Source organism: Danio aesculapii, chromosome 3 (genome assembly GCF_903798145.1).
Source record: "Danio aesculapii chromosome 3, fDanAes4.1, whole genome shotgun sequence".
Lineage (NCBI taxonomy): Eukaryota > Metazoa > Chordata > Actinopteri > Cypriniformes > Danionidae > Danio > Danio aesculapii.
Window position 1 is genome coordinate 15,253,887 of NC_079437.1, and position 14,296 is coordinate 15,268,182.

General features: G+C 34.8%; 1 protein-coding gene across 1 annotated transcript in view; it reads left to right on the top strand.

Moving 5' to 3' along the window:
* gys1 (glycogen synthase 1 (muscle)) overlaps positions 1–14,296 on the top strand; it is a 24,180-nt gene continuing 9,884 nt past the window's right edge. Inside the window, exons 1-9 of the mRNA XM_056453236.1 lie at positions 1–73; positions 1,327–1,445; positions 5,617–5,798; positions 7,088–7,279; positions 8,081–8,266; positions 10,152–10,296; positions 12,758–12,875; positions 13,708–13,828; positions 14,104–14,210. Of these exons, the coding sequence (XP_056309211.1) occupies positions 1,328–1,445; positions 5,617–5,798; positions 7,088–7,279; positions 8,081–8,266; positions 10,152–10,296; positions 12,758–12,875; positions 13,708–13,828; positions 14,104–14,210 (1,169 nt within the window). The 5' untranslated portion in view covers positions 1–73; position 1,327. The remainder of the gene's footprint in view (positions 74–1,326; positions 1,446–5,616; positions 5,799–7,087; positions 7,280–8,080; positions 8,267–10,151; positions 10,297–12,757; positions 12,876–13,707; positions 13,829–14,103; positions 14,211–14,296) is intronic.

Genomic DNA, 14,296 nt, shown 5'->3' on the forward strand with positions numbered 1-14,296 from the left:
TCATCCTCCTGGTGATTGATTCCAGCAGATGTGAGGCTTGCGCCGCTGAGCGAGGAAAAGACGCTACCGCAGGGTGAGTGCTAACGAACTCCTTTCGCGTATTGTCAGTTTGAAATGAGTTGTCTGTATGTTTTAAACCCTGCAAAGGGACACCGTCGTCCATCTGCACAGCCAGTGAATCATGTCACGCGCAGGGCTTTTCGTTTACCCGGGTCAAACCCACTTTCACAGCTTGCGCTCGACTGGCCAGTCAGTGTTTCCTAAAGCGTGCAGGATGATAAAACGACTTTTTAAAAACGGTGTGCAATATTTCAGCATTATATCCACGAAATACTTAACTTGCTGTGTTGTTATGGTGACTATGACGTCCTGGCTTGACTGTTCCTGTGTGGTCAAAGCGCACGTACCATGTCAGCGCGCGCGCGCACGCTTATTAAGAAAAGCAGACGCTTCAGTCATGAACATGAATGACACTCCATTAACACTCCAGTATACAACATACGCTTTCACGATTCATATAATAAACGCGTAAATGTGCGTTGATGTTGTGTGGCAGACCGTTATGTTATTCATGAAACGGGGCTGGCTTTATACTGAGCCTGTAGTCTCTGTCACTCACTGTGCCTTCTTCTTGAAACAGGCCTCATGTTGCTCAAGGTGCAGTGTGTTGTAAGAGTGCGAATGATGGTGTGTGTGAATGACTTTCTCCGGTATTACATGGTTTGGTGTTGACGAGAGGTCATGCCTAGACTTGATATGAAAGCTCAGTGTCACAGTGTGTTTGTAGACCTCTGACTTGATGCTAAATATGCACTTGTTCAGTGCTCATAGTATTACAGAGCATTTTCAAAGCAAAGCATTGAGCCATTTGGAAGATTAGTCGTTTTAATGAATTGCTCCCTCGATATAAATGGATGTATTTTGGGCAGGGTGAATCTTGCATGCTTGAAGGTCATATACTGATGTTGATATGTTGTCACATGCACCCAAAAATGAAAATCCTGTCATCGTTTGCTCACCCTTGACTTGTTCCAAACCAGTTTGAGTTTTTATTTATTCTGTTGAACACAAGAAGATATTTTTAAGAATGTTATAAACCTGTAACCATTGACATCCATAGTAGGACAAACAATTGGAAGTCATTAGATTTTCATCATTCTTCAAAATATCTCCTTTTGTGTTAAACAGATTAATTCAATTCAAACTGGTTTGAGTAAGTAGATTCAAAATCTCTTTAAGTGTGAGGAGTTTAGTATATGTGAGAGTGAGACTGTTCTAAACACATGGATGTATTGATTGATATTGTCTTTGTCCTTTGATTGACAGCATGCCCCTGGCGCGCAGTTTGTCGGTCACCTCCTTGTCCGGCCTGGATGACTGGGATGAAGAGTTTGACCGGGAGGATGCAGTCCTGTTCGAGATTGCCTGGGAGGTGGCTAATAAAGGTGTGCATCTTTCTCTTTTTTTATTATTATTTTTACACCGGACAGGTTGCTTCATTGCTAATTTATCATCATTATTTCCACTCATACCCTGAAAAATGTATTCAAAAGTTTAGAGTTCGTCAGATTTTATTTAAAGATTTTTTTTAGATTAGTTTAAAATTACTTCCCCATAGATGCTTTTATTAAATCAAAAGTGCAGAGATTTGTTTGATATTTATTTATTTATTTATTTTTGATAAATAAAAACCTCAATGTCATTTTTTGTCCAAAAAAATCTATTCATAAATGTACTGCCTCATTATTATTATTATTATTATTATTATAAATTATACATTTACTGCCATGCTTAATAGATTGAATCAATCTTTGACAAATAAAAGTATTAATTTCTTTTAAACAGTCGGACTGACCTCAAACCATTGATCAATAGTGTAAATTTGGCTTTTAAGATATGTGTACTTCATAAAAGTGTTAAAAACGATCATATAATATTTTATTTTTCTTTTATCTTTATTCAGATGTGAGTGATTTGTGCATGACCACACTGTTGATAAAGAAGTTTAGGGTTACAATATTTGATTAATCTTCATTTTGCAAAAAAAAGGTCGAAGTTTTAATCTCCAGTAACCAGAACAGGGCTGGTAAACAATCCATACAGCCTATTGAATTTTCCATAGAAAATGTCAATATATTTGTTAAATATTTTTTCCCCCTTCACATTTGTTTTCCTATATATTACAAAGTTCCTCAACATTTCAGTTCTGCATTTTATCAGACTGGTGATTCATGCAAGAGTTTTTTGATACAACAAAATATAATGAACAAACATTGTAACAAGAAATATTATTAAACTATATATATTTGGAAGGTATAAACCAGGGCTAAACTCGTCTGAGCATCGATATCGCAATGTGTTTCTCCGCAATAGTCACATCACAGGATAAGATTATTTATTAAAGATTAAAAGATAAAGATATTATTACTTATACAATGATGAGCATGTTATTTTACATTTAATTGTTCAGTTTCTGTACTGTTACACTCCCCAGAAAACCATAAAGCACAGTTTATTTGACTTTTATTTTTGCTATGCTATTTATTTATGCTTGCAATTATTTTTTTTATAGAGAGGCACTGCATAGTAAAAGACTTGATCATTTCAGTTGATCTAAAATAAAGAAATCTTTGCAAATAGAGCTATTTAAATCATCTGAAGTTCATATTGTTTTATATATATATATATATATATATATATATATATATATATATATATATATATATATATATATATATATATATATATATATATATATATATATATATATATATATATATATATATAGCAGCAAAACAAAATATCACAATGTCGGATTTTTCCAAAATTGTGCAGCTCTATTTACACAGCTGAGTTGGTGCCGCTTCATAACTGTTTAAAATTTAGTTTAAAGACACAATGCCACATGATTGCCAGATAAAATTATTCCTACTTATAGCCCCTAGCATCAAAATATACAGTTTTATATTGTGTAAACACATTTCAACCACCTCTGCACAGTATTTTGCTGAGTACACAGTAAAAGATGCTTTAAGTCTTATATAACTTTCAAAATGTTAGAGACCACAAAGATGGGGACAAAATATTCTATATTTCGCCATTTTGCTTGTTTAGTGTGTGGCACACCAACAGATTTTCTTGAACACTGGAAATCTCACACAATCTCTCAAGACTTGAGAATAAACAGCGGTGGATGAATAAACAAACATAGACATTGGTGCTGTTGCCACCAATCGAAAATCTGATAATCCATCTTTGCTGTCCAAATCTATTTCACTTTGCTGCAATATAACTGTGTTTGAATACCCTCAGCTCCTGTGAGATTGCTTTCTGATTGAACATTGTTTAATTTCACTTGCTGCTCCGGTTTCCCCCACAAGTCCAAAAACTTGGTATAAGTGAATTGGGTAAGCTAAATTGTCCATATTGTATGAGTATGAATGAGTGCTTATGGATGTTTCCCAGTAATGGGTTGCAGCTGGAAGAGCATCCGCTGCGTAAAACATATGCTGGATAAGTTGGCGGGTCATTCTGGTGTGGCGACCCCAGATTAATAAAGGGACTAAGCCGAAAAAGAAAATGAATGAAGGAATAGTGGCCAAAAGTATCATGGCTACCAATATTAGCACCGTTTTGATAAAATAATCTGAACAGGATCAAAAATAGGTTTCACATACTTATTACAACATGTTTTGCATCTGAAAATAAGCACGTAACTTTATGCGTTTTTTTTTTTTTTTTGAGAAACAGCATACGCGTTTGCATTTGTTTGTCTTATTTTGTGTACATTTGTGTATGTGCTTTATAAGTTTATTATTCATTGTTGTTTTTTTTCCAGTACTGGGCATCCGCTGCGTAAAACATATGCCTGAGTAATTGCCAGTTCATTCTGCTGTGGCGACCCCTGATAATTCAGGGACTAAGTCGTAGGAAAATGAATGAATGAATGAATGTCATCCTTTCGTGATTAGCAAATCGTAAGGTTACAGGATTTACCGTCAGTTATCAAAATTGTCATAGTTTTAATGATAATGAAAATTTTAAACTCTAAAATAACCATCAAATAATTTACAGTGGTTTATCTTGAACCCAGTAATTGTGACAACAACGGCAATGGCTGCTATTAAGGCAGCATGGTGGCTTAGTGGTTAACACTGTCAACTCACAGCAAGAAGGCTGATGGTTCAAGTCCTGGCTGGGCCAGTTGGCATTTCTGTGTGGAGTTTGCATGTTCTCCCTGTATTGGCGTGGGTTTCTTCTGGGTGCTCCGGTTATCCCAAACACATGCTATAGGTGAATTGAATGATGTATGAGTGTGTATGGATGCATCCAACATATGTTTTACACAGGGTAATAGTTGGCACTTCATTCCTCTGTAGCGACCTCTGAAATGGAGACTAAGCTGAAGAAGAATGAATAAATAAATAAATAAATGAATGAATAAATGCTATTAATGGTATTACTACTGAAAAAAAATCACTATTAACACACCTAACATCTCAGGAAAATCTGTAAAGACAATCTTTAGAACCACCAAGATAACACTGGATTGTCAGAAGAAATCAGCTCAAAATCAGCCTAAAAATAAATAAATAAATAAATAAAAGCACATCAAATAAATGAACAAAAATTATAAATAATAATAATAAATTATTGCATATTTGACTTTTTTGAATTTATGCTCGCCATGGCTGCTTTTATTATCTTGAGGTATCCAGCCTGAAACAGTCTATGTCAAGTCACCTCCACTTCAGAAATGCTTCTGTTAGGAAAGGAAAATTAACAGTTGAATCAAAAACAACTGGTGTGTCAGATCAAGAGAAGACTCAGAGTCGGATGGTCAATAAAATGAAGAAAAATTACTGAAGATGCTTTGCAGTTCCATGGCAGGAGATCTTCACACTTGCATAGAGTTTGCTGGCCGATCTCGCTGCCTTACAATACAACAATTATACTCTTACAGAAAGCCAGAAATGGCATCAACTGAGGTATGAAGAGGTAAAAAGATGGCCAATTTAGTTTATTCAGTTCACTTATAGCGCATGTCTTTGCACTGTGCGGGAAACTGGAGCACCCGGAGGAAACCCACACGAACACGGGGAGAACATGCAAACTCCACACAGAAATGCCAACAGGCCCGGCTGGGTCTTGAACCAGAAACCTTCCTGCTGTGAGGCGACAGTGCTAACCACTGAGCCACCGTCCTGCCAAACTGGTTCAGAACTGGAAATGTTTAACTTCATTTACTCCAACACTTGTCACCTTTGCAGAGTAAATTAGCCAGTAGTATACCATCATCTATAATTCTAGAAAGCAGAAACCAGACACTGCTGTTGTTGTCACACCACAAAAACCTACACAGCACATGACCCCTGCTGCGGCACAAGCTCACAGATACTGTATCCATCAACATACTTGGGGGCGCCGGAATCATGTGACCTCTAGTGTTGGCATTTGCTGCACTCAGTGAATATTACATATTATTGACGGCAAGATTAGATAAAGGTCAAGGAGGGGATATTGTGATACCCATTGGTAAAATTGAGTTCAAAGCGAAGAGGGGCCTTTTTTTTTTGCTGGACTTAAAGGTTGACTTAGCACTTTGTTTTGTGGCAGTTGGTGGCATCTACACGGTGATCCAGACCAAGGCGCGTCTGACCTGCGAGGAATGGGGCGAGAACTACTTTCTGGTGGGCCCGTACATGGAGTCCAATGTCAGGACGCAAGTGGAGCTGATCGAACCCTGCAATGCGGCACTCAGGAGAACCATTGATAAAATGAACAGCAGTGGCTGCAAGGTATGCAAATGCACAGGCTTGATGCATATAAAGTTATTAAATTTATACTATTTATACTAATTATAAAATTATTAGCAGTCCTGTGAATTTTAAAAACAACAAAATAAAATATTTCCCAAATGATGTTCACCAGAGAGAGGAATTTTTCACAGTGTTTCTTATAATGTGTTTTTTTGTTCTGGAGAAAGTCTTATTTGTTTTATTTCGGCTAGAATAAAAGCAGTTTTTAATTTTTTAAAAAACATTTTAAGGTCAAAATTATTAGCTCCCTTAAGCTATATTTTTTGTTCAGCTACAGAACAAACCACTGTTATATGCTGACTTGGCTAATTATCCTAACTTAAGCTGAATACTAGTATCCTGAAAAAATATCTAGTATTGAGCTGTCATCATTTAGAAATGTATCGAAAAAAAATCGAAATTGGGGAAAATATACAGGGGGGCTAATAATTCAGGAGGGCTAATAACTGTGAGATCAACTGTATAAGTATTGAATTAGAAAAAAAAATTGTTCATCTTCTATTTATTCACACTAATATGCGCACACACTCCACACAGCTAAATTGAATCCACTCTTATCCTCAGTGAAACCCTAAACCTTCATTCTGGAGAGTGTTTGTGGGGCATCTCTATGGTGCATGTGTGTGTTTTAAAGGTTAAAGGCTATATCAGTGTCCTACAGACAGACTGAGGTCTATTTCAGGTCTTTGAGGAAGTTTCCCTCTCAGAGGCGGTGTGCTATTTATTGCCAGCATTATTGCAGAGTCACTTTGCAATGAACAGAAATGAATTTTTGATACGTCTAATAATTCTTATGACAATTATTAACTAAATTTTTATAGCTCATCCAAATTGGCACGCTGCAGGGTGGTAAAGGGATAGTTCACACAAAAATAATTTAAAAAAAGTCTGTCTTTATTTACTCATTCTCTACTTGTTCCAATAATGTTTGAGTTTGTTGATCACAAAATAAGATGTACTGAAAAACTCTTGGTGTCCAAAATGTTTTTTTTTTTGTTGCTACTAAGGTTTTCAATGGCTGCAACATTCTTGTGTTCAGCAGAAGAAAGAAATTCATAAAATTCTAGAACCACTTGAGTAAATAAGTGAATTTTCATTTTGGGTGAACTGTCCCTTTAAGACTAATCATCATTGAATAAATAGGGTGAAGACAGTGTTAGCATGTGATCCTAATGACAAGAACGTTTCCATGAATGTTAGCTTTTCAGATCAGTAATGAAGTCACAGTCTTTCTGAATTCGTTGCTTTCTCTGTCTCTTTGTTCGTAGGTTTATTTTGGTCGATGGCTGATTGAAGGCTCTCCATATGTGGTTCTGCTGGACGTGGGCTTCACGGCCTGGTCTCTGGACCGCTGGAAAAGTGAATTGTGGGAGAAATGCAATATTGGTGTGCCTTGGTTCGATAGAGAGGCAAACGATGCTATTCTCTTTGGCTTCCTCACAGCTTGGCTACTGGGAGAGGTGCGTAGTGGTTTTTCAGTATTATTTTTTTGACAGCGGTGCACATAACCTTTTGGCCTTACACTGTTCATGGCACTGTCAGCCAACCTATCATATTAGTTTATAAATGCCCATTTTTGTAATTAAAAATATTTATAATATTTATTTAAATAATTATTCATAATATTTGAATAAAATTAATATTTTAAATATGCAATTTGCTTATATATTGGTGCATCTCAAATTATTATGTGCAGGACGCAATTATGTGCAGGACGCTGTTGCTTTAACATTTGGCTTGATTGCCTGGCTCTTAACTTTGCAATGTTTTTTTTTTTTTTTTTTTTTTTTTTTAATGTAGTTGTGGTTTCAGCTAACACTGAACGGCACATGAGTCCATTTAATGTAATGAAATGTAAAAGTTATATAAGTCATCTATCTATCTATCTATCTATCTATCTATCTATCTATCTATCTATCTATCTATCTATCTATCTATCTATCTGTCTATCTGTCTATCTGTCTGTCTGTCTGTCTGTCTGTCTGTCTGTCTGTCTGTCTGTCTGTCTGTCTGTCTGTCTGTCTGTCTGTCTGTCTGTCTGTCTGTCTGTCTGTCTGTCTGTCTGTCTGTCTGTCTATCTATCTATCTATCTATCTATCTATCTATCTATCTATCTATCTATCTATCTATCTATCTATCTATCTATCTATCTATCTATCTATCTATCTATCTATCTATCTATCTATCTATCTATCTATCTGTCGTTCTGTCTGTCTGTCTATCTTTCATTTAATTCACTATAATTTGTGTGTGTGTTTCAGTATGCAGCTCAGTGTGACGAACCTCCTCATATTGTGGCACATTTTCATGAGTGGCTGGCCGGTTTGGGTCTCGTCTTATGCAGGCAGCGACAACTACCTGTATCAACTATTTTCACCACACACGCCACTCTGCTCGGCCGATACTTGTGTGCTGGAAACGTCGACTTCTACAACAACCTGGCAGAGGTTTGTGTGTTTTTCTGTTGTTGTTGTTGTTTGGATATGGTATACCACCCCATTACTGATTTTTGGTATTTAGGTTTGTTTTTTAATGTTTCTATTTACTTTTAAGTTATTCATAATATCAGTTTGCAGTAATAGATTATTAACCTAACCTAACCTACATTTCCTAGCTAGACAGAATAATTTTTTAAAGGAATTATTTCTGTTATTTGATATTTCCAACCAAATAATACTTGAAACCAACCCTGGATGCAACGCAATAATTCACATCTTTAAACTTTGAATACACTGTTTAATATGTACATAAACAGACTGCTGGACCACCAACCACTATATGGGTTTTCATTCATTTACATAATATTTGTCCCTCAAGTTTATAATAACTTTTTATCTACGCAAGGTTGAAGGATAGCATATTGTGTATTTCTGTGGCTTTAGTAAAGCCTTTATGCTTTATATCGAGAGTCATAATATGGATTGTGCTTTCTTTTTTCAAGTTTATTGTTTGAAATAAAAGATAAACTTAATCATTTTTCAAGTGAACTTTTACATTATAAAAATGACTTTGGATCGCAGTATTGAACTCGGCCCAGTCCATCTACTGTGATGCCTGTGAGTTTTGCTAGCTGAGGCACTTCTGCACTTCTCGTCTGGTGTGGGACCATCTTAAAGGCATAGGTGACCCAAAACTGAAAATTCTGTCATCATTTATTCTCCTTTCACTTTTTCCAAACATGTTTGACTTGCTTTCTTTGGTTTTACATCAAAAAAGCTATTTTGCTAGTGATTAGCAATCTTAATGCATTCTTAGACAGATTACATGGTAAAATACAGGATACAACTGAAAAGAACCAACATTTTACCCTGTTAACAAACCCACACCAGGCTGCTCCCTAGTACGCCATTAAGGTCATTCAAATCCTGACTTGGCTAACATAGATACAATAAAAGTCTCCATCTTTATATAAAAATAAGAAAATTAAAATGAGATACAACAACAACAACAAAAGGGGGAAAAATAAACTTATCAATAACATATCACTTTTATATTGTCCCAATCAGTGTATTTCTCATACATTTATTACTGTTCTATTCTTAAACAAATTAAGTACTTGGACCATTTCTTATAATATAGGTTTAGCTTATTCATTTGCATGCAAGACATTTTTTCGAAAGCAGATACTCTCACCAGTTCGACAACCCATTCTTGAAAGAAAGTGGCATTTTCTGATTTCCAGCTCCTAAGAATTATTTGTCTGCCAATCAGTAAGCTGGATTGTACCCAGGATTTTATGTTTTTATCTTCTATTTCATTATCTGTTCATCCACCTAGTCATCCACCTAGTACAAACAATCTAGAGCAGGGGTCACCAATCTCTGTCCTGGAGGGCCGGTGTCCCTGCAAGGTTTATCTCCAACTTGCCTCAACACACCTACCTGGGTGTTTCAAGTATACCTAGTAAGACCTTGTTTAGCTTGTTCAGGTGTGTTTTGATTAGGGTTGGAGCTAAAATCTGCAGGACACCGGCCCTCCAGGAATAAGTTTGATCTAGATCTTGACCCCTGGATCTAGAGGATAGTGAAAAAAAGGATATTTTGGAAAAAGATGCAACCATTGAGTTCAAATGCATTTGTTTTTCCTACAATGGAAGTCAGTTGTTACAGGTTTTCAGTTTTCTTCAGAATATCTTATGTTCAGCAGAAGAAAGAAACTCAAATGTTTATAACCACTTGAGGGGGAGTAGAGTATTATTTTTGGGTGATCTATCCCTTTAAATAGATCGAGAGACAAGTTTATAGTTCTTAGGGGATCAAAAACAGAAACTGCAATTTAGCTGGTGTCCTCAGTTAAAAAAGTGTCCCATCTCTTCTTATTTCCCATGTGTAGTTCAATGTGGATAAAGAGGCAGGGGACCGGCAGATCTATCACCGCTACTGTCTGGAGCGAGCAGCATGCCGATGTGCACACGTCTTCACCACCGTCTCTCAGATCACAGCCATTGAGGCCGAGCACCTGCTAAAGCGAAAACCAGGTGACTTACTGATTCCTAATGTTGTGGTGTACTACATCCTAACACCGTATCCTGTTTACATGCGACATAGGGCTGATGGATTGTGGCAAAAACTTCATGATTATTTTGGTCAATGCTGTAATCACAGTTAATGCTGTTATGAGTGGGTCGTGTTATAAAGTCTTTGTGACTGATTTATTTATATATACAGTGTGTATAGTTGAAGCCTAAATTATTAGCCCTTCTGTATATTTATTTCCACAATTTCTGTTTAACGGAAAGAAGATTTTTTCAACACATTTCTTTATTATTTTTATTTCTAATTTTGAGTTTCCAAAAGAAAATGAATTTACAGTAAAGATAGAATTATTAGCCCCCCTTTGAATTTTTTTTCTTTTTTTAAATATTTCCCAAATGATGTTTAATAGGAAATTTTCACAGCTTTTCTGATAATATTTTTTCTTCTGAAGAAAGTCTAATTTGTTTTATTTTGGTTAGAATAAAAGCATTTTTTTTTTTACGAACCATTTTAAGGTCAATATTATTAGCCCCTTTAAGCCAATTTTTTTTCGACTGTCTACAGAACAAACCATCGTTATAATATAACTTGCCTAAATAACTCTAACCTGCTTAGTTAACCTAATTAACCTAATTTAACCTTTAAATATAATTTTAAGCTCTGTGTAGAAGTGTCTTGAACAGTATCTAGTCAAATATTATTTACTGTCATCATGGCAAAGTTAAAATAAATCAGTTATTAGAAATGAGTTATTAAAACTATTATGTTTAGAAATGTGTTGAAAAAAAAATATCTCTCCGTTAAACAGAAATTGGGGGAAAAATACATAGGGGGGCCAATAATTCTGACTTCAACTGTATAACTTAATCTCTCATACAGAAAGAGACTTGCAGATTTTGCATGTGTTTTATATTTTCTTCCCTTTAACATCAACTATAAACAGTAAAGCATGGGGAGCTACAAATCCTTTTAGAAGATTGTCTTTAAAGAAGAAAATATATATATTTAGACGCATAATATTACATTTAAAAGTTACAATTCAAGAAAAATCCAGGCATATTGGTGAAATATACTCAATCCATTTACTCCAAATTAGAAAAAAAGTGTTCAGTCTGAGTTCTTAATGAAAAAGATTTTCCATGACATATAGAGTGTGCACTGTATTAATCCATTCTTCAACTGTAGGTGACTCCTAATTTCAACCTTTTTTTTGTACTTTTTTTACTGGCTGCCAGAAGAATAAATAACAGTTTCTCGTCTTTATTAATCCATCCATCTACATTTATATCACCCAAATATAAAGATTCACAAGTGAAAGCAATGTCTACTTAAAAAATGGTGTCTAACTGTATTTTAATCTCTTTCCAATATGGGAAGAATATTCTGTGATGGTGCGATGGAAAACCTTAGAACATTTTTCCAGCAGAATTCTCTCCGCATGGCTGAGCTTGTACTTTCCAACACGTTTTTTTTTTTTTTTTAACCTTTTGTTTATTGGTTTTAGTGAACATGCAAACAAAACGAAAAAGGACAAAGACAAGGCACAAGTAGACATAAGTATTGCAGCAAAAGTCATAAAAATAAATAAATAAACAAATAAGTGAATAATAAATAAACAAATTAATTAATATAATTAATTAATTAAATTAGTAATAGTGAATAAATATAAAATAAATAAATTAAAATAAATAATTTAATTAATTAAATAAAAATAATAATTAATCAATTTAATAATATTAAATAAATATTACAGAAATAAATAATTTAAAAAATAATCAATAATAGTAAATAAAAATAAATAAATACATAAATCGTGATAAACAAAGTTCTGCTGTATTTGAGTAAAGTCACTCTTGTTATGAAAATACATCTTGTGAGTTAGAGTTTCGTTAGAGGCATCCATATTTTTTGAAAGACTTTGTTTCTCTAGTGTGTATATTGTTCCAAGAGCATTGTTTCATTCAAGAGTTGTATGAACAGTTTAAATGTTGAATCCAAGTAGGATCAAGTGTCTTGTTCAGTTCTGTATCCAAAGACGTATAGTGTTCCCAACACATTTCTGAGCATAATAGTTTTAATAACTAATTAATGACAGCACATAATATTTTACTAGATATTTTTCTAGATGATAGTATTCAGCTTAAAGTAACATTTAAAGGCTTAACTGGGTTAATTGGGGTAAGATAGGATAATTAGGCAAGTTATTGTATAAAGATCAACATCGTTTGGGAAATATTTGATAAAGAAAATAAAAAAGTCAAATGAGGGCTAATCATTTTGGCTGTTTATAGGCGACAGAGCAGTCTTGTCAGTCAGGAGATGTTATTTAAAATGTCATCATGACTAGATTGATGTGGGATCCTTAGTATTAGAAAGCCTCCCTAATTTAGAACTGGACTTTATCCAGAAAGCTGCCCAAATTTTAATTAATTGCTAAATATATTGTAATTTTCTCTCTGTCAGATATTGTGACACCAAACGGCCTAAATGTGAAGAAGTTCTCAGCCATGCACGAGTTCCAGAACCTCCACGCTCAGAGTAAAGCACGGATCCAGGAATTCGTCAGAGGACATTTCTATGGGTCAGAGCTCATAACACGCATAATCATTTTCACAAATCCATATGTCCCTCCAAATCCAACCTTCCCTTCAGTGGGATAACTGACCATTCCCTTGTTCTAGTCTGTTTGAGTTTCTTTCTGTTGAACACAAAAGAAGATATTTTGAAGAATGCTGATAGCTGGATATGTTCCTGTTACAGCATAGATGTTATGATGTAGTTCAGTTAAACAGATTTCAGCATTCATATAGTTGCTCAAGCGTAAAATGAGATGAAAGACCGTGTAGCCGCTAGTGCCGCCAGAATCAGCAGGCAAGTGCTGCAACTCCATTGAAAATACTGGGGTAAAATAAACTCATATTTTAAAGATATGGCGGGTGGAAATGGAATTTAATGCAGGGCTTCTTGTACATTCTGAGACCCACTTTATATCGTATACCTATCAGGCAGTGAAGATCACTGATTTTTAAAGAAATCAGATCATAAACGTGGCAATTTTATAATGGAGACAGACAGTTCTCCAGAAGCACTGATGCTGGCGAGTTGAAATTAAAAGTACCTGTGCTTATACCCCATTGCACTTTTTTTTTTAACAACAAAAAAAGCTTGTTTTGGGACTTTTAGACCCTTTCCTCTTATTTTAATAGAGACTAGGTGTAGGTTTTTGGCAGTTCACTATAAAAGCACTATGAAAGCATTTCAATCAAATGCATTTTCAGCTACCTCTGCATATAAAGTGGACAACTTACACCCCGTTTACACTTGTATTTAATGTTTAATAAATCTTGATCCAAAGTGTCAACTATGGAAAAAACTCACGAGTTACATGTTTTCTGTGTGTGTGTTTTCTATAGGCATTTAGATTTTAACCTTGACAAGACGGTGTTTCTTTTCATTGCTGGACGCTATGAATTCTCAAATAAAGGAGCAGATATCTTTCTTGAAGCTTTGGCCAGACTTAATTACCTACTGAGGGTTAGTATTTGTGTTTTAGGCTGAATGTGCATTTGAAAAGTTACAAAACAAGTGTGTATATGTGATGTGATATGTTATATGGTATGATCTGATATATAATATGAGATATATTATATTGTATTATATTGTATTATATTATATTGTATTATATTATATTATATTATATTATATTATATTATATTATATTATATTATATTATATTATATTATATTATATTATATTATATTATATTATATTATATTGTTGTTTTCAAACACTCTTTTCTGTGTGTCCAGGTGAATCACAGTGAGGTGACCGTCATAGCATTTTTCATTATGCCGGCTCGCACCAACAACTTCAATGTGGAGACCCTGAAGGGCCAAGCCGTACGGAAACAGCTCTGGTAACCATGACAACTGCACTGTGAGGACTGCTAACCTGAATGACTGTGTGGCCTGCTTACCTGATATAAACTTTCAAGTTTACCAA